This window comes from Panicum virgatum, chromosome 6N (genome assembly GCF_016808335.1).
Source record: "Panicum virgatum strain AP13 chromosome 6N, P.virgatum_v5, whole genome shotgun sequence".
NCBI classification, from domain to species: domain Eukaryota; kingdom Viridiplantae; phylum Streptophyta; class Magnoliopsida; order Poales; family Poaceae; genus Panicum; species Panicum virgatum.
Genome location: NC_053150.1, coordinates 11319140 through 11339535, shown reverse-complemented (window position 1 = coordinate 11339535; position 20396 = coordinate 11319140). Strand labels below are relative to the sequence as shown.

Below are 20396 nucleotides of genomic sequence, written 5' to 3'. Positions count from 1 at the left end.
CCGGTATTATTCAGGTTTTCTCCCAAAAAACCAACTGCAGTGGTACTCTGGATCCCGTCCTCGGTTGTGCAGGGCCGGCGCCGGCTCCCCCAAATCTCCAAGCGCGAGCCGCGTCCCCCAAATCGGCCGTCGCCGTCGCCTCCCCCTCGTCGCCGCCTCCCTCTGGCCGTCGCCGCCTCCCCCTCCTCGCCACCTCCCTCTGGCCGTCGCCGCCTCCCCCTCGTCGCCACTTCCCTCTCGGCGTCGCCGCCTCCCCCAAGTCCTCCACCCACGCCGGCCCAGCACCGCGCCGCACCGTGCCGCTCCATCCACGGCCCGCCGGCACCACCCGCCGCGCCCGTCCCCGACAGCGACGCACCACCCACCACGGCGGCGTCTCTGGAGAGCACCGGATCGACCCAATCGCCTCCAAAGTGAGTACCGTGTTCCTGCCCATTTGAAATTTTTCATACTCGAACGCCGGCCAGGTAGGTAGTACGCCATTGACGAGAAGGCCAAGCTTTGCAGTTGCAGGCACGACCCACCCTGCGGCTTTCTATTCGATTCCATCCAGCCCAATTCCGATTCCAACGACCACCGTTCCTTCATCAATTCGGCCTTCCCCAGCCTAGCCTGCAGGCCCCCTCCGCCTGCAGGTAAAGAACCTGCTGCGCATCTTCCTGTGCTCCGTAAGATGTTTCTGTTTGGTTTGGTCTGCTTGGGACTTGGGAGCTTGGATGCTCAATCATGGGGCATTTCTTTTTTATGCTCCGTAAGAACTCTGTCTGATGTTGCTGAACCTAGGCATGTGCCCAGCCCGGACCTCCTACCACCATCCTGTGTCATGGGAAGGCTGTGTTCAGAGTCTTTGTACCTTCGTTTCATAGCATAGGTTGAACATTGACAACAGTCGTACACATTTTGGTCCCAAACATAACAATTGACACATCTCTATTGACTTTTGGAAGCAACTATAAGTCTATAACCAGACTTTTTATACCCACTAGTTACGTAGGTTATTATCATTTGTCAACACTCGGTTGCGTAAGATTTGTAAATATTTTTTTTTCTTGTACCCAGGATATAAGTTTGCAAAATAGACTGACTGCAATAATACAGAGAGAAAAGGAAGACCTTAGACTAGTTTTGCTTGTCACTTTATTTGGAAGAAACTGTACGAAATTGTGACCGTTCATCCGGTCAATGCCTCTCAGTTTCTTGTAATTAGATAGAGATAGAGACTTCAGTGATCTCATTCATGGGTTTATCTTCTTTTTCTTTTGAGTAAAATAGGAATGCTGCAGGATTTTTTTTCATGTGATCTGACCATTCTCGTACCACATGTCTGCAAGACTCCCATGTGCTAGCAGCTGTTCATGTTCATGTCTGCAATTGATTGTCCATGCTTACTTTAATATAACTCCACATGTTTGATAACCGCAGCAATGTTGCAGCAATGTTCTTTTGAAATAATCAGACTGGGTATTACAAAAGATAAAGTTAGGATATTTGTACCTGGTTCAACCACACCATTTTCAGTGCCTGAAAAATGCATCTCTGAATCAGAATGATTTTTTTATCAATTTTTCTTACTACTCCCTGTGCATGTTCGATTGGAAACCCTGTTGCAAATGGTTACACTGTTGCTTAGATATAAAGCTGTGCTTTGTCTAATTTTGTGATGTGTAGACATCAGCATGTTTGAATCAGTGAAATGTCCGTGCCAATTCCTTAGATATAAAGCTTACTTTTATTGCAGATTTTTTTGTTTCTTTTATTGCTCTTTCTTTACTATATATGTTGACTGCAATTTTCTTTGAACAATGTAGGATGGATGATTTCTTTATCGATCTCAACAATGAAGCACAGGGTGTTGGTGTTGGAGAAGTTTCTGAATCTTCCATGAGTAGTTCTGCTTCCAAGGTGGGGGCAACAAGGAACAAGCAAACCAACTTCTCGGCGTATGAAGACAACATGCTCTGCAAATCGTGGCTGGAAATTAGCTGTGATCCTATTGTAAACACCGGCCAGAGGAAGGAAGCCTTTTGGATTCATGTGCTCAACAGATACAATTCCAAATGCGGCAGCTATCCAACGAGGACCCAAAAATCCATTATGAGTCGTTGGGATCACATCAAGGCTGGAGTAAGCAAGTTCTCTGGATACATGGCTGAGATGATCCGTTCCAATCCTAGTGGCATGTCGGATGCAGATAAGTCAGTGGCTGCTGCTGCTGATTTTGCTAGTGTGGAGAAGCACAATTTCACTCTTATGCACTGCTGGAAAATCCTGAAGGATGAGCCCAAAAGGATGGAGCTGAAAAGGAAAATGGACACCACTCAGAATAGTGGTTCCAGGGAAAACATCCCCCCAGTGTGCAGCGAGACATTTTCGATCTTCATCCCGAAAAGTCCTCATCAACTAGCCCATCAAGAAAATGTCCCATGGGGAGGGACACATCAAAACAGGCTAAGAAGAAAGCTGCTTCAGCGTCCTCTGAGTGCGTGTCCAAGATGCATGACCTATCTATTCAGAAGATTGAGTTATTCAAGGAAACAGAGGGTGAGCGCAAGGTGAAAGTGATCGGGTGCTCTAACCTAAGAGGGGGAGGGGGTGAATTAGGTACTAATAAAAAACTTGACCTATGACTCCAACTAGTTTGCACAAAACTTAAACTAAATCAAGCTATCTAGATGTGCAACTAGGTTGTTCTAGTGTGAAACCCCTATCCCAAAAGAGTTATGCACTCTATAGCCTTTCCTAACAAGAAACTATTCTATGAAAGTAAAGGCACAAAGGTTGCAAGTATTAAATGCGGAAGCTTAAAGAGCGGGATAGGAGATAGCAAACTCTTGACGCGGGTGTTTATCCCGTGGTTCGGTTAGCCACAAAGTCACACCTACATCCACATTGTTGTAGCACTCACTAAGAGTATTGCTACTCGGCCACCAAGTTTCTTTCGTGAACACAATCACGGTCACCTTGGCCCCGGGTTCCACTAAGGAGCTTCTCCACAAAGGATGGGGGTCTCCACGTCCCCCTCACAAATATGTCGTCGCCGCTCCACACCAAGTCGGAAGGTCGATGATGTTGCCGGCGAGCTTCACGCTCCAAGGTGCCGGCGCACCAAGCTCTTGTTTTGGTTCGCTAATGAACCACAGGACAAAGGCTCGAAGCCTTGCAATCTCACTCACTAAGAGCTAATCCTTTACACAACATTCTCAAAGTGTGCTAAGGGCTAAGGATATGATCTTGATGCTTTTGTATGGCTTGGTGATGTTCTTGGGTGTGTGTGGGATGTCCAGCAACTCCAGCAAACTTCAAATGGCCGGGGTGAGGCGTATATATAGGCCACCAAGTCTTGTAGCCGTTGCTTCAACGGTCAGCAGAAAATCTGCGTATCATCGGATGAACCGATGCCTCTGGCTGGAATAGCGTCGGTTCATCCGGTCACTCATAACCCGAAGTAGCCGTTGAACTCCTGACAGCTGACGTCATTACACCGATGGTATGCACCGATGCTTCATCGGTTCAACCGGTGCTGAAGACTTGGCTCTTGCGCGACTTGCATCGTCTCTGGAACACAGTACGCCCAATGCACCGATGCATCACCGGTTCATCCGGTGCTGAAAAATATTCTCCTGGGCGCTTGACATCGTCTCTGGAACACAGTACGCCCAATGCACCGATGCCTCTTTTTGAACCATCGGTTCATCCGGTGCCTATAAGCTAAATTGGCTTCGATTCCCTTCTGTACCAAAATACCATGGCGTCGGTTCTTCCGACAACCATCGGATGCACCGATGCTCATGCGTCGGTTCTTCCGGTGCTACCGACCGAAAAGCTTTCAGGGCGCTACCCTAAGACCCGCGAGGGGCGGCCCTTCGGGCCTAACTTTGCCTATCTTCTCTTTGTCATCACTTGATCCTAAAAGCCTGAGAATGATCCTCTTAACAATCATATTAGTGCAAGTGTTGTGTGTCATCAATCGCCAAAACAATATATTGGAATATGGCATGAGAGTCCATTTTCGCTACACAAGGCCCGGCTCGATGAAATTGTTACTCTAGAGAAAGTGAAGGTAGAGGAAGTTCGCGAGCACTGCAAGAAGATGCTGGACATAGAGAGGGAAAGGTTGGCTCTGGATAAGCAAAGGTTTCACAAGGAGGCTGAAAAGAAAGAGAAGAAAGAGGACGAGCGCATTTTGGCCATTAACCTTGATCAATGTCTACCCATGCAATGCGTGTACTATCAAGCGCTACAAGAAGATATCATTCAAAAGTTGATGTCTCAACGTCGTGGACCAACTCAGTGAGGAAGTTGGTGGCAAATCATGTTGGTGTGCTTTGTAATATGGGATCTTGTGCTATGTAATATGGGATCTTCTAAATACAATTGAATAATAGTCAGTGAGGTCTATGTAATCTGCTATGTGAGAATGCATTTCTGAATCATGTCTGGAGACATGCTGAATCATGTTGGAGACTTTTCAGTGAATGAAGCTTTTTGTTCCTCTGTGAAATCTGAATTATTTATGCATTATGTTAGTCTGAACTGAGCTTTACAGGAGCTTTCATTATTTAAAGAAATGGATTTGTGTAGTTCAGAGTTTCAGTCTGAACTGAACTGAAAGCTTCTTTAGTTTTTATATAATTTTGGTACAATCGATTGACTGTAATGGTGTAATCTTTCTGTCATGGAAGTGTGCTGGTGTCACTGGTTTGTTCAGCAACAGAATGATGTCCTGGTAAATGGTAATTGTCTAGTAGGTGTAGCCTGATTAGTTGTCTACCATTCTGGAGGTGAAATTGTAATTTAAATAATGCTCTGCAGTAAATGGGAACAAGATACACAAACAAAAACTAACTGTTAAATATTGCTGCAGATTTTTGAATGAGAATGTTTCAAGTTCAGCTCCAGAATGTGCGCAGACCTCCATGTTGCAATTAAGCTAAAAGAATCCTGAATCCCCAATCGTTTAGACTTTCAAACTTATCTACAAATGACCAGGGCCGGCTCAACATATTTTAGGGCCCTAGGCCAAAAGGATACTATGGGCCCTTTATTAGACTAAAAAGTTGTTTACATTTGCAAAATCATAAAGCATATAATACTAGTAACATATACTCAATTCTTGAAAAACAGTGTCCATATTAGAAACTAAAGGAGCACAAAATGTGACTAGTGTGATTACCTCAAACAAGAATAAATTGTAACAATTCCATCAAAAATAATGTTTCTGTGGTTCAAAAAAACTCCTTTGGAAATTATCAGTGCAAAGTCATTAAGGATAATATTGAGGTGAGAGCTCTAAATATTCACTAATGTTATATTCCCTCTATTCTAAATTATTACTTTTTTGCATTTTTAGATACATAGTCTTTGCTATGCATTTAATTTATACAAAGTTATATCTAGATGTGTAGTAAAAGTTATAGATATAGAAAAGTCAAAACTAATTTTTAGGTCTCTATGGGGGATGGGAATGAAATTAATTATCACTATCACTTATGGACTGATTGAAAAACAAAGGGAAGAAGTGAGAAGATTGCTGACTGTGTGAGCCACCTGATGACCTGATCCAGGACTAGGGCGTTCATGAGGAACGGAACAGCAGCACACGATCACCTTGCTGGTGAATCGGAGCACCAACGACCACAACAAGTGCAGCAAGCGGCAATCGTCAAGACTAATTGTTTCTCTGATCCGATTTGATCTTGTGAAGAACGCCAACATGCAGCAGGCAACAATCGCCAAGACGCCACTAAACATTATTTCAATTTCAGCGTCTGTTCACACTTGCTAGGTCGCGCAGTTGACGTTTCGCTATTTTGCCCTTACGCTGCTAGGCCTCGGTGCTGCTCTGCATGTACATGAGATTGGGCCCCTTTCCAGCTGGGACCCTAGGCGGTCGCCCCTCCCACCTAGGCCAGAGCCAGGCCTGCAAATGACTTGTTCTCCCACCTGACCAGTGATAGGTGCAAACTAAACTGGCGATCTGGCCTTACCTGCATGAGATTCAGACTTCACTTTCTGGCATTCAGAACCGATCCAACAACTGCGATTTGCAGGTAGAAAAAAGAACTCGAGGATAGGATGTGGCAAAAAGTGTCCACAATGCAACCAGCATACTGGCAATTTTATACATACGCCAGGAAGGTTGTAAAGGTTATACAAATAGATAACAGGGTGGCATCAATGCTCGTACAAAAGCTCCCAGAGATTACCAGGGTGGCATGTGAACACAACTGGATTATTTGCAACTGGATTAACAGAGTACAAATAAACTAACAGGGTGGCATCAGATATAGATTTGTCATGTTCACATGAACTGAAAATTACAACTAAAGCAAAAGAAAAAGAAAAAACTAGGTTGAACCATATCGCATCCAGTTGTGCTTGATGAGATCCTTCTGAAGTTGGATATGGCGAGCTTGGTCACACAACTTGTGATGTGCTGCTACAAATGCTTTCCGTTCCACTACATTTCCACCTGAAGGATTGACTTGTCTGCCAATGTTGTCGAAGTTGGTATTGATGGCCTCAGACTTCTCATCCTCGACAATCATGTTATGCATGATAATACAAGCGGTCATAATATCAAAAAGCTGCTCCCTGTCCCATCCATAAGCCGGCCCACGGATTACTGCCCACCTAGCTTGAAGAACTCCAAAAGCTCTCTCAATATCCTTGCGCGCACCCTCTTGCACAGCAGCAAAACGTTGTGTCTTCCTCTCCATAGGATGGCGAACACTCTTGACAAATGCTGGCCAATCAGGGTATATACCATCTGCAAGGTAATACCCCATGTCATATGTCCGTCCGTTGACAGTGAAGTGAACAGGAGGTGACTCTCCTCGAATATATGCTGAGAAAATAGGCGACCTCTGCAGTACATTGATATCGTTGCAGCTGCCTGGAAGGCCAAAGTAGGCATGCCATATCCAAAGGTCATGAGATGCTACAGCCTCCAAGATCATGGATGGGTGCTTCCCGCGTCCAGTGAACATGCCCTTCCAAGCAGTATGGCAGTTCCGCCATTCCCAGTGCATACAATCTATGCTACCAAGCATACCTGGGAAACCTCGTCTCTCACCCTCTTGCAGTAGACGAGCCACATCGACAGGTGTTGGAGAACGCAGGTATTCCTCCCCAAAGGCAGCTATAACAGCACTGCAGAAATGGTTAAGAGCCTCACGAGCGGTTGACGTGCCAATTTGCACATACTCATCAACGGCGTCTAACGGCAAACCATACGCCAGTATGCGCATTGCGGCTACCACCTTCTGCAAAGCACTCAATCCTAAAAGCCCAGTACAATCCTCGCGTTGTTGGAAGTAGTTGTCCACAGACTGAACTGCATTAAGAATGCAGATGAACACGTGACGCTTCATACGGAACCTGCAAGAAAGAAAATGCAAGCAACATGCACATATTGAGAGAAAAGACAATAATTTGACATGCCATGTTCTATTTCTATACCTTTCACGAAACTTTTCAGGGGTGTAAATAGGATTGACAGCAAAGTATTGGCATATGATCCTTGCCTTTCCATCAACACGTTCTCTGGGGACAAGTCGTCTCACATGTATTGAGCCGTGGTAGGAGCTCTCTGCATCGATGGCTGATACCAGAGTGTGTATGTCGTCGTCATCATCGAGAAACTCATAATTTGGGTTATCCTCAGCAATCAAGTAACGAACAAGGGTACAATCTTCGTCCTCCATTGTTTGGCTATATAGATTCATCATGCTCAGTTCAGCTTCTGCAATTTAAAATAAATCTGCAATAAATATATGGAGACTATATTGGCTAGAAGCAAAGAATAGTTTAAAATGAAAGGTAAAGGCAAAAAAATACTTGAGGTAGATAGAATGATATTATATATTACACATTCACTTCAGGTCGTTCCTTGGAATACTGACAGACTATAAAAAGATTCATTGTGCATGTTCAGAACAAAGCAGCAGCTGGATAATGTTTTTTTCAAGGAATTCAGAGGTACAAAGCTCTGCTTTGCCTTTGCATGCCAACAGGGGTGGGGATCAAACTAGGTTCTATAGTGCTGAGATTCACAAGCATATATGATGAAACCTTGATCAATAGATTGGTGAAACCCCAGCAAATCAATTGATTGGTGAAACAACATTGTCACAGACTAAAATTTTGACCAGGCACAATACTTCTCAATTAATCTGCTCCAGCACATGTAACCTTCAGCTAAAACCAAGCTTAAATTAGTGGTACAGAAATTGATTTATGCTACTGATTGTCTCCATATAGAAAGAGCAAGATGAAAATTGTAGCCAACTGATTAGTTTAAACAATCAGTAGGCCAAGCTTAAACTTAATGAATCATGACTGCTAGCTGCTGATCAAGATCCAAGATGAGCTAGCAAGAAGAAGATATATGATTCAGAACTATATCAACAATAATGGCTACTAGTAGTAGATGTAGACCCCGGTGCTTAATTGTGTGTGTCAGATGATTTACTAGATCTTGTGCCGCCGCATGGGCATGGCAAATTGGCAATGGCGCCTGGCGGCGGCAGGCGTCTCTTCTTACCTCGGCGTGGAGCTTCTTGTTGTGGGCGAGGAGGGCGTCGTTCTCGGCGCGGGCGGCGTCGAGCTGGCGGCGGAGCGCGTCGTAGTCCTTCTCCAGCTGCTTCGTCTTCCACCGCGCGCGCCGGCGTGGGGGAGGAGGGCCCGACCGGCTTCCGGCGCTCGGCAAGGCGGCGGCGGCGGCCCGGCGCGTCGATGACGGAGGCGGCTCGACGGGATAGCCGGCGCGTGCTGCAGTGCAGGGGGAGCGGAGGTGCACGGCGACGAGCCAAGGACGTGGGCGAGCGCAGGAGCAGGGCGAGGGCCCGGGCGGCGGCGGCGGCGCGGCGACGGGATGGAAAATTTCAGGGTGCGGCCGCGGGGATGGGGTGGGAGGAGTTGTAATATTTTTTTGGGTGGAAATTTAGAGGCCATTAGTAGAATGTTATTTGGAGGGTGAAATGTTTTAAAGGAGTCTCTAAATATTGTTTTAGGGGGTGAATTTTGGAGTCTACGGCTGCAAACAGCCTAAGACTGAGCCCTGAGCGGGGGAGGGCTCGAGCCGAGGTCAATCAGAGCCGAGCTTGCGCGAGCCTGCCAGCTCAAGCTGGACCATCCCGAGCCGAGGGTAGAACCCAGCTCAGCTTGATTCCTAGTGTAGTGTAGCCTAGTTTCAATTGAGTTTTCAGCGAACCGTGAATGCTCTGCGCATCAGCGCTCAGCGGGTATAAATCAGCTAGCCGTGATGTAATTTCTTTCTTTCTTCTTTTTTCTATGTTTTTTAATATAATAGATAAAATAATAAAGTCAGTTGATCATTTTTTAACTATGCTCTATCTAGTGAGATAAAACATGTTATACCAATTAAATTGAGCTCCCCTCTAATCATTATTGTTCATTATTGTGCTGCGTATCTTTTGAGCGTCCGATAAATTAGCGTAGCCTTTTTTAGCAAGATTAAATATAAATGAAGAGCTACTTGAAGAAGAATTTAGTTTAAATCAATCTTTGGAGCAACCATCATCTATTAAACAAAAAGGATATATAAGCTGTAAATGTTTTATACTATACTAGCATGCCATCTCCATTCTCCAGATCCACATGGATGCTATGGGGCATCATATAAATGACAAACACAATCCTTGTCATGTGAAACAAACTACAGTCGAGTCAGGTGACCTCGTAGTCCAATTACAATATCCGTTCTATCATTTCTTTTTGGTGGATGGCATGGAATTGCAGCAAGCAACTAGGAGCAGCTACGATCTGGCCTAGGGCCACGTGCTGCCTACAGCTCAGGTTTAGCCATTTCTAACCCAACTTGTTCCTTGTTGTGACTTCAGAGTTCAGTCTAGAGAGAGAGAGAGAGGAAAGAGAGGGATTAATTATGATTAGATAGGAGGGGAAGTTCCACCATTGCTGAGCGCTTCTGTCTTGGCTCTGCTGGCCTGCTGGCGGTGTCTCTCCCATACCACCTTCTTCTCCTCGGTCTTCACCAGCGAGGGAGCCCGCCGCGGGTTCTTGGGCGCCAGCATTGAGCCCAGCGGCGCGTCAGCGTCAGGTGATTTCCGCGTTCTTGGCGTCGGGTGCTCGGGATCTAAGCTCCTGTTCTTGGGTTGCCTGGTTCTTGGGCTTCCAGGATCAAGGTGGGTTCTTTTCCCCCTTTTGGGTTGAAGGTGCCCCTTTCTTGCTAGTCCTTTTCGGCGAGATGGTAGCGATGTGTGTCTGCATTTCCCCACTTTTGCCTCTTGGTAGCGATTTCTAGGTGATCTCGGTTGATTCTCTGGTTTGTATGGCTTGTTTGTTGATCTGATCTTCTCTGGAATTATTCAATTGGTGGAGTCCCGTAGTGTGTGTTGCGGCTGCAGCAATTGCTCAATCCCGATCACAACGAGTTCTGCGAAGGCAGTTTAAGTGTACTGGATGGGGGAAATGCACCAAAATGCTCTTCCCCTCAAGAAAGGGTAATGCCCTGCTTGTGAATGGTTGATACACAATAGGAGGATAGGAATGTTGTTAATTTCTTACTTTTGACTGCTAATTGTTAAATAAGCTACTCTTGAGTCGTAGACAGTAGGCACCATCTGAGTTTCTTTTTACAATCAAGTAATACCATAGTAGCATGAGAAAATGGAAATATTTTCGTACAATGGTGAGAAAAACACAGAGTTCAAGAAATGTCAGCACTTGGTAAAGATAAGGGTGCACTGCTTTCTTCTTTACTTGTTTGAAATAAAAAGATTTTGTAGTTTCTTCAGTGTAAAATTGGTGGTGCACCCACAAGAGGTTGGCAGCTGTGCCACTGCTTGCTTTCGTTGCTCAAACTACTAAGTAAAGGTTTCTCTCTATTCATTTTTTGGTTGGTGGGTGGAAACTGTGCGACTTGACTTGGCGGTGTTGGTGGGGTACACTGATTGGTTACATTGAACTGGTTCTGTTCTCCTCAGAATTTAGTGTTTCTTGTACTCCACTAGACACATTTTAAACTAGCTTGACAAGTTGACCATTTAGTATTCAACTCCAAATTCAAACATTATTTTATCTAACAGTGCTGATAATGAGAGAATGAGTGATGGAGAGTCAAATTTGCACATGGGTGCATCCAGTATCTTGATATATACCTAATTAAGAATTTTTCACGGCCAATTTGTACAATTAACATGCCTATAAATCTGCATAGTGGAGGCTGTTACATTGAGACTGACTAGTTGTACTATACCTCTTACCACCTATTAGAAAGAAACACCTTTCTGATGTCCTTCTGTTTATTTCTCAGGAGCTTAGTTTAAATTATATTCAATTTTCGAAAATGGATTGCTGTTTTATGTGTGGGACTGACATGAAACAAAAGGTTGAAGGTGAAGGTGAGCAATTTATATCTTAGCTCCATGGTATAACCTTTTCCTCTGTATAAAAGAGCTCCTCCTGATACATTTGGATGTTTTGTGCCTGTGCCAGGAGGAAACAAGGTGAAGGTTTTTTCCTACAGTGAGATGAGGAAAGCTACACATGGTTTTAGTGGTGCTAATAAAATTGGTGAAGGTGGTTTCAGTTCCGTATTCAGGGTAATTTGCAGTGTTGACCACTTCAAAAAGTTCTATTGTCTATTGCCGCATAAAAATTGAACTCTCTTGCTTAAAATTCATTCTATCTGATCAGGGAAGGCTTAAAGATGGAACAATAGTTGCAATAAAAGTTCTATCTGCTGATTCAAGGCAGGGTTTCCGAGAGTTCATAAACGAACTCGCAGCAATTTCCGATATCGTGCATGAAAACCTAATTACCCTGGTTGGTTGCTGTGCTGAAGGGTCACATAGAATCCTTGTATACAATTATCTTGAGAACAACAGCCTTGCATGTACATTGCTAGGTATGATTTTCTACTTAAATGTCTTCCGTTTACCAATTCACCCTTTCAATAGCTATGTGACTTTTGCACTCACTGCTCACATGGTATTGCAGGATCAGGCCGTAGCAACATCCGATTCAATTGGAAAGCTCGTGTTAAAATTGCGGTAGGTGTTGCCCGTGGGCTTGCTTATCTTCATGAAGAAATCCGCCCCCCTATAATTCACCGAGATATAAAGGCAAGCAATATTCTTCTTGACAAGGATCTCACCCCAAAAATCTCTGATTTCGGGTTGGCAAGGCTCCTGCCTCCAAATGCAACTCATGTGAGCACTAGAGTTGCAGGAACAATGTAAGTGTGAACTTGTTCTGAATGTTTTAGGGAATTACTGTGTAGAGTATATTTTGGTCTTACCTGTGTCTTTTATCCCCCTTACCAGAGGATACTTGGCTCCTGAATATGCAGTCAGGGGACAAGTGACAAAGAAGTCAGATATTTATAGTTTTGGTGTTTTGCTGTTGGAAATTGTTAGTGGCAGATGTAACCACAATGCTAGATTGCCGCAGGGAGACCAATTTCTGCTTGAGAGGGTAAGCTCTATCATACTTAGTAGACCTACACATCAATTTGAGATTTTCTCAGTTTAATTACCTTTTCAATACTGAAATTGTCATTTGGGACCTGCTCACCTGCATACACAGGGATTTTACTTCTTCCACAGGATACAGATTAACTATTCCAGGAATAGGGAAGAATTTATGCATTCGAAACCAGGCCTAATGTTGATTAGTATTAGGTATCGATGAATTAACTGTGACTATTTATTTAATTTTTGTCATTTCTACCATTGTATGCATCCTGGTAAGCAAGCAAACATCTTTGTATCTAAAAGACTAAAACAAGTTCAGGAATATGTTGTAGTGTGCCTTGTTACATACTCCTCCATCCCAAGAAAAAGTTATCCTAGGAATTCTAGGACAAATTAACAAGAAGGTAAAATGACCATATTTGCCCCTATTTGTTACCCATATTTGGCACTAATTGATTCTTGCATGCACATGCAGTTTCTAAATAGAGTAAGATGACTTGTTTTTTGGACAAATTTTGAATCCTAGAATGGCCTTTTTGTTTGGGGACGGAGGGAGTATCCAATAAAATTAATGCATCTTACTTTCAATTACAAAAACTCAAGATGATTTTTCTGTTTGTGGTTCTCATTTAGCTGGCTGATTAAATTTTCTGTTGGTATTCTTGCAGACATGGACACACTATGAGCAAGGAAAACTAGAGGAGATCATAGACATAGATCTAGGGGATGACCTTGATGTGGAGGAGGCGTGCCGGTTCTTGAAAATTGGTCTACTGTGCACGCAAGACGCAATGAAAGTACGTCCCAACATGACCAGCATCATCCATATGCTGACTGGAGAAAAGAGTGTCTCCATGGACAGGGTCACAAAACCATCTGTGATCGGAGACTCAGACCTCAACGGCGACAATGAGCAGAGATCAACTGATCCAGATTCTACCACAATGAGATCCTTTGCCACGACCGAACCATTAGCTTCGTCAGAAGTGAACACGGAGACATCTCTGTGAAATACTGGTATTAAAAATGTTCTTGTAAATTATAGGGGGGAAGAGAGATGGGGAATTATTTTAGTAGATGCCGTGATGCTAAACATGATGCATCAGTTTTGTCAGTCGTGTTCATTTCTTGTTTCAGTTTTTTTTTGTATATACATTGAAACAAGGTCATTGGGCTGGTAAAAAGGAATAAACAAACTTTTTTTTGTCATCTGTTTGTTGCCTTGTTGTTCAGCCTGATAATCTTGAATCATTTGAAAATGTTAGTCCCAAACTCCCAATTCATCGAAGTGATCTAGACTAACCCTCTGAATCAAGGTATACAGAGATTCTGAAGGACTTTGGGCCTGAAGTGGCATATTTTCTGCATTTCTGACATTTCAGATCGAAGGGATATGTACCCAAGAAATATGTCATTTCAGCCAAACCTTCGTCAGAAGCTCCATATAAAGGTTTGGCTGCATATGAGAACTTCTGAATCGAAAAGGCGACAGGAATGTGGGAGTACATCAGAACTTTGTCAAGGGCGTTCGTGCCCAAGACGGCTGGACCCCTGCTGCGGAGTTCGTAGCCTGGGCGGTAGGGGTCGCCGGAGTTGTTTGCCGACGAACCAATGGTGAAGGGGATGAGATTGAGAGAGAGAGAGAGAGATAGGTTTGGAGGTTGATAACTTGCTTAATGATCAATCCAAATTACATCTTCTAAATAAATGTCTTCCCTCCAACAACCGGGAAGGAGATCCCGAAATCTAGGCCCTGACGGGCAACTAACCAACCAACTAAGGAGCTGCGGCACCCTCCTGAACTGCTTCTGTGCGGCAGCCCTGGCGTGTGTACTGCTTGCCCCACATGACATCTCTCGCCCCCTCGACGAGCAGCTCGTCCTCGAGCTGAAAGGACGGATAGCGGTCGGTGAAGCTGTGGACATCCTCCCAGGTGGCGGCAGAAGCGGGCTCTCCTTTCCACTGGACGAGAACCTGACGAACGCCACGGGCTAAACGCGCGCGCACGACGTGTTCTGGCTCTGGCACAGCCGCCCCATGGTGAATTGGCGGCAGAGGCAGCGGAGCTTTAGGAGGGGTACCCCCGTATTTCTTGAGGAGGCCAACGTGGAATACGTCATGCAGGCGTGCGCGCGGAGGTAGCGCCAGGCGGATCGCGACCTCGTTGATGACTTCGACGACGCGGTAGGGCCCGTAGAAGCGCGGTTTCAGCTTCCCCTTCGTGACTGTGGGCAGGGACGACGGCGCACGGTGGCGGAGGCAAAGCCACACCCAGTCGTCGACGTCGAAGGAGACCGCCTGATGGTTCTTGTCGTAATGACGCTTCTGGATTGCCTGCGCCTGCTCCAAGCGGTAATGGACGTCCGGCAGGAACGCATCCCTGTCCGCCATGTTCTGAGCGACGGCGGCCACCCTGGTGTCGCCCGGCTCATAGGATCGGATGGACGGTGGGTCTCGTCCGTAAACAACCCGGAACGGCGTGTCCCTGAGCGAAGACTGGTAGGCGGTGTTGTAGACGTACTCCGCCCATGGAAGCCATCGGAGCCAGTGGCGAGGACGATCCCCCGTGAAGCAGCGCAGGTACATCACAATGACCCGATTGGCCGCCTCAGATTGGCCATCGGATTGCGGGTGGAACGCCGTGGTCATATGAAGCTTGGTGCCCATGAGCTGCATCAGCTCACGCCAGAATGCTGATGTGAAGACCGGATCCGGGTCCGAGACCAGGGATTGTGGCACGCCATGCAGACGGACGATGTCTGTGAAGAACGTCTGCGCCACGGACTCCGCGCGAGTATGGGTGAGCCATAGGGATAAAGTGACAATACTTACTGAAGCGGTCGACGACCGTCAGTATCACTGATTTTCCCCCGACGCGCAGCAGAGCCTCGACGAAATCAAGGCCGAGGTCAGTCCAAACCGCCGACGGCACCGGCAGTGGTAGTAGGAGCCCCACCGAATGAAGATGCTCGGACTTGTACCGCTGGCACGTGGAGCAAGCCTGGATGTAGTCCTGGACGATGCGGCACAGATTTGGCGCATGGAAGTCGCGGCGTAGTCGATGTAGAGTGCGCTGAACTCCCTCATGACCGTCCTCATGGACGGCGGCCACGATCTCGCCCAACAGTGGTGATGATGGCGTGATGTAGAGGCGGGAGTTGTAGGCGATCATGCCGTCGACGATGGACAAGGGCGCGGTGCAGTCCCCTGCGGTGATCTCGTCGTGGATGGCGACCAGAGCCAGGTCCGAGGCCTGCACCTGTCGGAGCCTGTCGATGAAGTCGAAACGCGGGCCCGAGACAGCGAGCAGAACGCCGGAGTCCGTGTCGCGGCGCAACAAGGCGTCGGCGACGACGTTCGTGGAGCCCGGCTTGTACTCCATCGCGAAGTCAAAGCCCAGAAGTTTTCCGACCCAGTGGTGCTGCGGAATTGTTGCAAGGCGCTGATCCAAAAGGAATTTCAAGCTATAATGGTCAGTACGCACCAGGAAACGGTGACCCAGAGATATGGCCTCCAATGGCGGATCGCCTGAACGAGTCCGATGAGCTCCCGCTCATACGTGGTGAGGGCCCGGTGGCGTGGCGCTACTGGCCGGCTGAAGAAGGCCACCAGATGCTTGGCTTGCAACAGCACCACGCCGAACCCGTACGTCGAAGCGTCGCACTCGACGGTGAACTCCTGTGTGAAGTCAGGAAGATGGAGAACCGGCACCGAGGTGATGGCGAGCTTGAGCGCCACGAAGGCCTTGGCAGCCTCATCCGACTAGCAGAACCCCTCCTTGCGCAGGAGAGCGGTGAGTGGCGCCGCAATGGAGCCGTAGTCGCGGACAAACTTGCGGTAGTAGCCTGCCAAGCCGAGAAAGCCGCGGACAGCGTGCGCCGAGTAGGGCTGGGGCCAGTCGCGGACAGCCTGCACCTTGGCCGGGTCCATTGCCACGCCGTCGGCCGAGATGATGTGCCCGAGGTAGTGGATCGAGTCGACGCCGAAGGCACACTTGGAGCGCTTGATGTAGAGGTTGTGCTGCATGAGCGTGGTGAAGACGAGGCGCAGGTGACACAGATGGTCCACCCAAGAGCTGCTGTAGATGAGGATGTCATCGAAGAAGACGAGGACGAAGCGGCGGAGGAACGGACGCAGCACCTCGTTCATGAGTGCTTGGAACATGGCCGGGGCGTTGCAGAGGCCGAACAGCATGACGAGGAACTAGTATAGGCCTTCATGGGCGCGGAATGCCGTCTTGGCCACATCTGTAGGATGCATCCATACCTGGTGGTAACCCGAACGGTGGTCGAGTTTCGCGAAGAATATAGCGCCGCGAAGTTCATCGATCAGCTCGTCGACCACCGGGATGGGGAAGGCATACTTGATCGTGAGCGCGTTCAGGGCCCTGTAGTCGTCGCAGAACTGCCATGTGCCGTCGGGCTTGCGGACGAGGAGCACCGGCGAAGAGAAGGCCGATGAGCTGCGCCTGATGAGCCCCTGGCGGAGCATGGTCTCACACTGGCGCTCCAGTTCGTCTTTATGGGACGCCGGGTACCGGTATGGCCGGACGGCCACCGGTTGCGCGCCTGGCCTCAGGTTAATGCGGTGGTTGCAGGCCCGTGCTGGAGGAAGCCCCTGCGGCTCGGTGAACAATGTGGCGAACTCGGCGAGGAGGACGTCGAGGAGGTTGTCGTTGGAGCAGACGCGCAGGGCTGGTGCAGATGGTCCGGCCACGCCACGCCATCGCACGTGGTGATAGCAGCGCCAGAACGACATCGTAAGGGCGCCAAAGTCCCAGAGAATGGGCCCTAATGACGCGAGCCATTGCATCCCCAGCACGATGTCATAGCCGGCCAAGGGTAGCGTGAAGAGGTCCCCTTGGAATGCTTCCCCGTCGATGCAGAACGTCGTGTCGCACAACACGCCCAGGCAAGGGACGCGTTCTCCATTGGCGACCATCACCTTCATGGAGCCCCGGCGTTCGAGCGTGATGCTGCTGGCGCGGGCGGCGTCCTCGGCGATGAAATTGTGTGACGATCCCGAGTCGAGGAGGGCGAGGAGACGGGCATCGCCCAGTTGCAGGTGCACCTTCATGGTCTCGCTTGTGCGGATCCCGGCGATGGCGTGCAGCGAGATCTGGGGCTCATTAGTCACGGACTCCTCCTGATCCAGGGTCGCGTCATCTTCCGAGTCGAGGTCAAGAAGGAAGAGACGCTGGCAGACCTTGTTGTGGCCGCACCCAAATTTCTTGTTACAATTGAAACATAGACCCTGGCGACGCCGCTCCTCCATCTCCGCCTGGGAGAGCCGTTTGACAGGACGACCCTCCACGATGACCGGGGACGTTGCCTGCGGTGCTGTGGCCGGAGGTGTAGGTAGCACCGGCCAGGTCGGCGTAGGCAGGAGACCGCGGTTGGAGGTGCGCTATGGAGTCGAGGAGGCCGCTGGCGGCACGGCGCACTGGTTCCGGAGTTCCAGCTTGCGCGCAAGACTCATCGCCGTGGCCAGCGACCGAGGGTTGAGGATCTCGACGTCGAGGCTGAGCGGCGGCTGGAGGCCCGCCGTGAAGATCTGGATCTTCTGCTGCTCGGTGAGGGCCCCGGCGCGCGGCAATAGGGCCTCGAAGCGATTCTGGTATTCCACGACTTGGCCCGTGCGCTTGCAAGCCATAAGCTCGCCGAGAGGATTGGAGCGCAAGGGAGGACCGAAGCGTGTATGGAGCAGCTCAGTAAAGCGCCGCCATGGCGGCGTGCCCTCGTCGCGCTGAACCTGGATATACCACAATTGGGCGCCTTCCTCCAAATTGTACGAGGCCATCCAGACCTTGTCCTCCTCGGCGATGCGCTATTGGTGGAAGTAGGACTCGCAACGATTGATGAAGATGAGCGGATCCGACTTGCCATCAAACCGCAGGAAGTCAAGCTTCTGGAATCGCGGAGGCCGGTCGTTGTGGTGTTCGCCGTCGTGCGGTCCGTGCGCACCCGACGATGAGGAGTCGGTGCGGCGGTCCTGCTGGAGGGCGTCGACCTTGGACTGCAGGGTCTCGACGGTCGCCGTGAGCTTGGTGATGAGCGCCGCCAATTCAGTGGGCGTTGGTTCGGCCATGGGTGAGGTTACAGATGGCGATGGTGACGGCGGGGAACTGGTGGATGGGTTGGGCTGCGAATTGGAGGTGGAGGAACGCCTGGATCGTGATACCAAGTTGTCAAGGGCGTTCGTGCCCAAGACGGCTGGACCCCTGCTGCGGAGTTCGTAGCCTGGGCGGTAGGGGTCGCCGGAGTTGTTTGCCGACGAACCAATGGTGAAGGGGATGAGATTGAGAGAGAGAGAGAGATAGGTTTGGAGGTTGATAACTTGCTTAATGATCAATCTAGATTACATCTGCTAAATAAATGTCTTCCCTCCAACAACCTGGAAGGAGATCCCGAAATCTAGGCCCTGACGGGCAACTAACCAACCGACTAAGGAGCTGCGGCACCCTCCTGAACTGCTTCTGTGCGGCGGCCCCGGCGTGTGTACTGCTTGCCCCACATGACAAACTTGCTGCCCGAAAATCGAGCAACTGCCAGAGTTATCTCAGACGATAATATGACATATTTGTCTTTACTGGTTATCTGAGGTTTATCAGATAACCTCAGATTGGAACAGCCGAATGGGTTATAGAGTGCTCTTAAGCTACATATAGTGCCTTCCTGCAATCACAGATAGGAAAACAAAGTGTAAAAACTTACGGAAAACTAGAGAACACTATAGATGAGATCTACTTACCTAGTTAATCACCGTGGATCAATGTTACTTTTGAACTTGTGAAGTGTTTTGCTGGCCAGTCAATGGAAATTAGCTTGACCAACTTTACTTTGCGCTGATTAAATTTACATCGTACTTTTATAACTGGCCATTTAAAAATAATCTCATTGTAGAATACAATATGGACTATGGAGTAGACTGATTATATGCTCCATAGTTCTTTGGGGGAAAGGGGGTCTAATACGTGTTTGTACTCGGAAAATCAATACCTTGTGGTGAATTCACAGCACAAATAGATTTGTGTTCATCTGTAGTTAGAAACATATATTTGAAAAGTAGAGAAACATGAGGAGATAAAAGACAAGCTCCCTTCATTAGCAACAATCCAATGTACAAATACTACACCAAGCCATTAGTCCAATAATGAACAATCTACTCTGCTGTATGTGAGTATGTCACACTATACTAATCAACTTTAAGCAGCAGAAACTCTACCAACCACTCAATACTAATAATCACTAACACTTCATAACCCATCCACCACCAACACAGATGTCATATTCCAAGGGGGTTCCAAAGCTGTGACAGGACATTTTCGTGGTTCCAGTTGCAATTTGGAGGCAGCTCCAGTTCTGAACTGCTGTTGCTTGGCATGCTGCTCAGCATCACTGTCCCGATGGATACCTTCTCAGAGGTATCAAAGGTCAGCAGGTCACCAAGGCTCACTGGTCTCTTGAGCGGTAGCGCCGGCAGGCCGGAGAAGCAGGACACCTGCTCGGTTACGGTCGGCACAGTGCCGAAGGCAGTGTTGGTGTCTGTGAGGGGTGCAAGCGGCAGGGCAGCCGGCAGGTCTGGCTCAGTTGATGCAGTGCCGTCCTGGGCATCTTCAGATGGTAGCTTTGGGTTGGTTGTTCTGCTCTTGTAGAACACCCTGCATAGCACCCAGTCCTCCTGTATTTTGCATATGCATGTTACAGTTCATATAGCAAGTGTAAGGGATATATGGAATGGATAAATTGTACCAATTGCAGTTGATCATAATTTCATTGGATAAAGTAGAATCCTTGTAGTAGGTTGAAGATGAGGGCTACAATATTTCATTCTGAATTCTCAATGGTTATCAGTAGCCTGTTACATAATGTTGTGGATACAACATGTCAACTCTTTGTAACAAGTTGCATCGAAAAACTTATTTTTCGGAAGTTAATT

The 20396-nt window shown here is 48.0% G+C and overlaps 3 protein-coding genes across 11 annotated transcripts; 2 read left to right on the top strand and 1 right to left on the bottom strand.

Annotated features, from left to right (window-relative positions):
* The first annotated feature begins 2 nt into the window (after positions 1-2).
* On the top strand, positions 3-4455 carry LOC120680143. Its single transcript, XM_039961762.1, has 4 exons — positions 3-413; positions 508-635; positions 1809-2552; positions 4022-4455. Exons 3-4 carry the CDS (start codon positions 1810-1812, stop codon positions 4047-4049), a joined length of 771 nt encoding a protein of 256 aa, XP_039817696.1. The 5' UTR covers positions 3-413; positions 508-635; position 1809; the 3' UTR covers positions 4050-4455.
* A 1633-nt stretch (positions 4456-6088) lies between these two features.
* On the bottom strand, positions 6089-8929 carry LOC120679645 (protein ALP1-like). Of its 4 annotated transcripts, none has more exons than XM_039961285.1 (3): positions 8546-8929; positions 7462-7762; positions 6089-7380 (listed from the first exon to the last, which is right to left on the bottom strand). In XM_039961285.1, exons 2-3 carry the CDS (start codon positions 7728-7730, stop codon positions 6348-6350), a joined length of 1302 nt encoding a protein of 433 aa, XP_039817219.1. In that variant the 5' UTR covers positions 7731-7762; positions 8546-8929; the 3' UTR covers positions 6089-6347. The 4 variants fall into 4 exon arrangements, with proteins under 4 accessions (XP_039817219.1, XP_039817218.1, XP_039817220.1 ...); XM_039961284.1 differs by having other exon boundaries at positions 7462-7744; XM_039961286.1 differs by having other exon boundaries at positions 6089-7336; positions 7462-7744.
* Positions 8930-9716: 787 nt separating this feature from the next.
* LOC120679663 (cold-responsive protein kinase 1-like) lies at positions 9717-13667 on the top strand. 6 transcript variants are annotated; one of them, XM_039961310.1, is made up of 8 exons: positions 9861-10166; positions 10286-10484; positions 11297-11384; positions 11479-11585; positions 11680-11890; positions 11983-12220; positions 12309-12459; positions 13127-13667. In XM_039961310.1, the coding sequence occupies exons 3-8, from the start codon at positions 11330-11332 to the stop codon at positions 13466-13468; spliced, it is 1104 nt and encodes a 367-aa protein (XP_039817244.1). In that variant the 5' UTR covers positions 9861-10166; positions 10286-10484; positions 11297-11329; the 3' UTR covers positions 13469-13667. The 6 variants fall into 6 exon arrangements, with proteins under 6 accessions (XP_039817247.1, XP_039817244.1, XP_039817246.1 ...); XM_039961313.1 differs by lacking the exons at positions 9861-10166; positions 10286-10484 and adding an exon at positions 9717-9819; XM_039961312.1 differs by lacking the exon at positions 10286-10484 and having other exon boundaries at positions 9861-10081.
* Positions 13668-20396: the final 6729 nt, after the last annotated feature.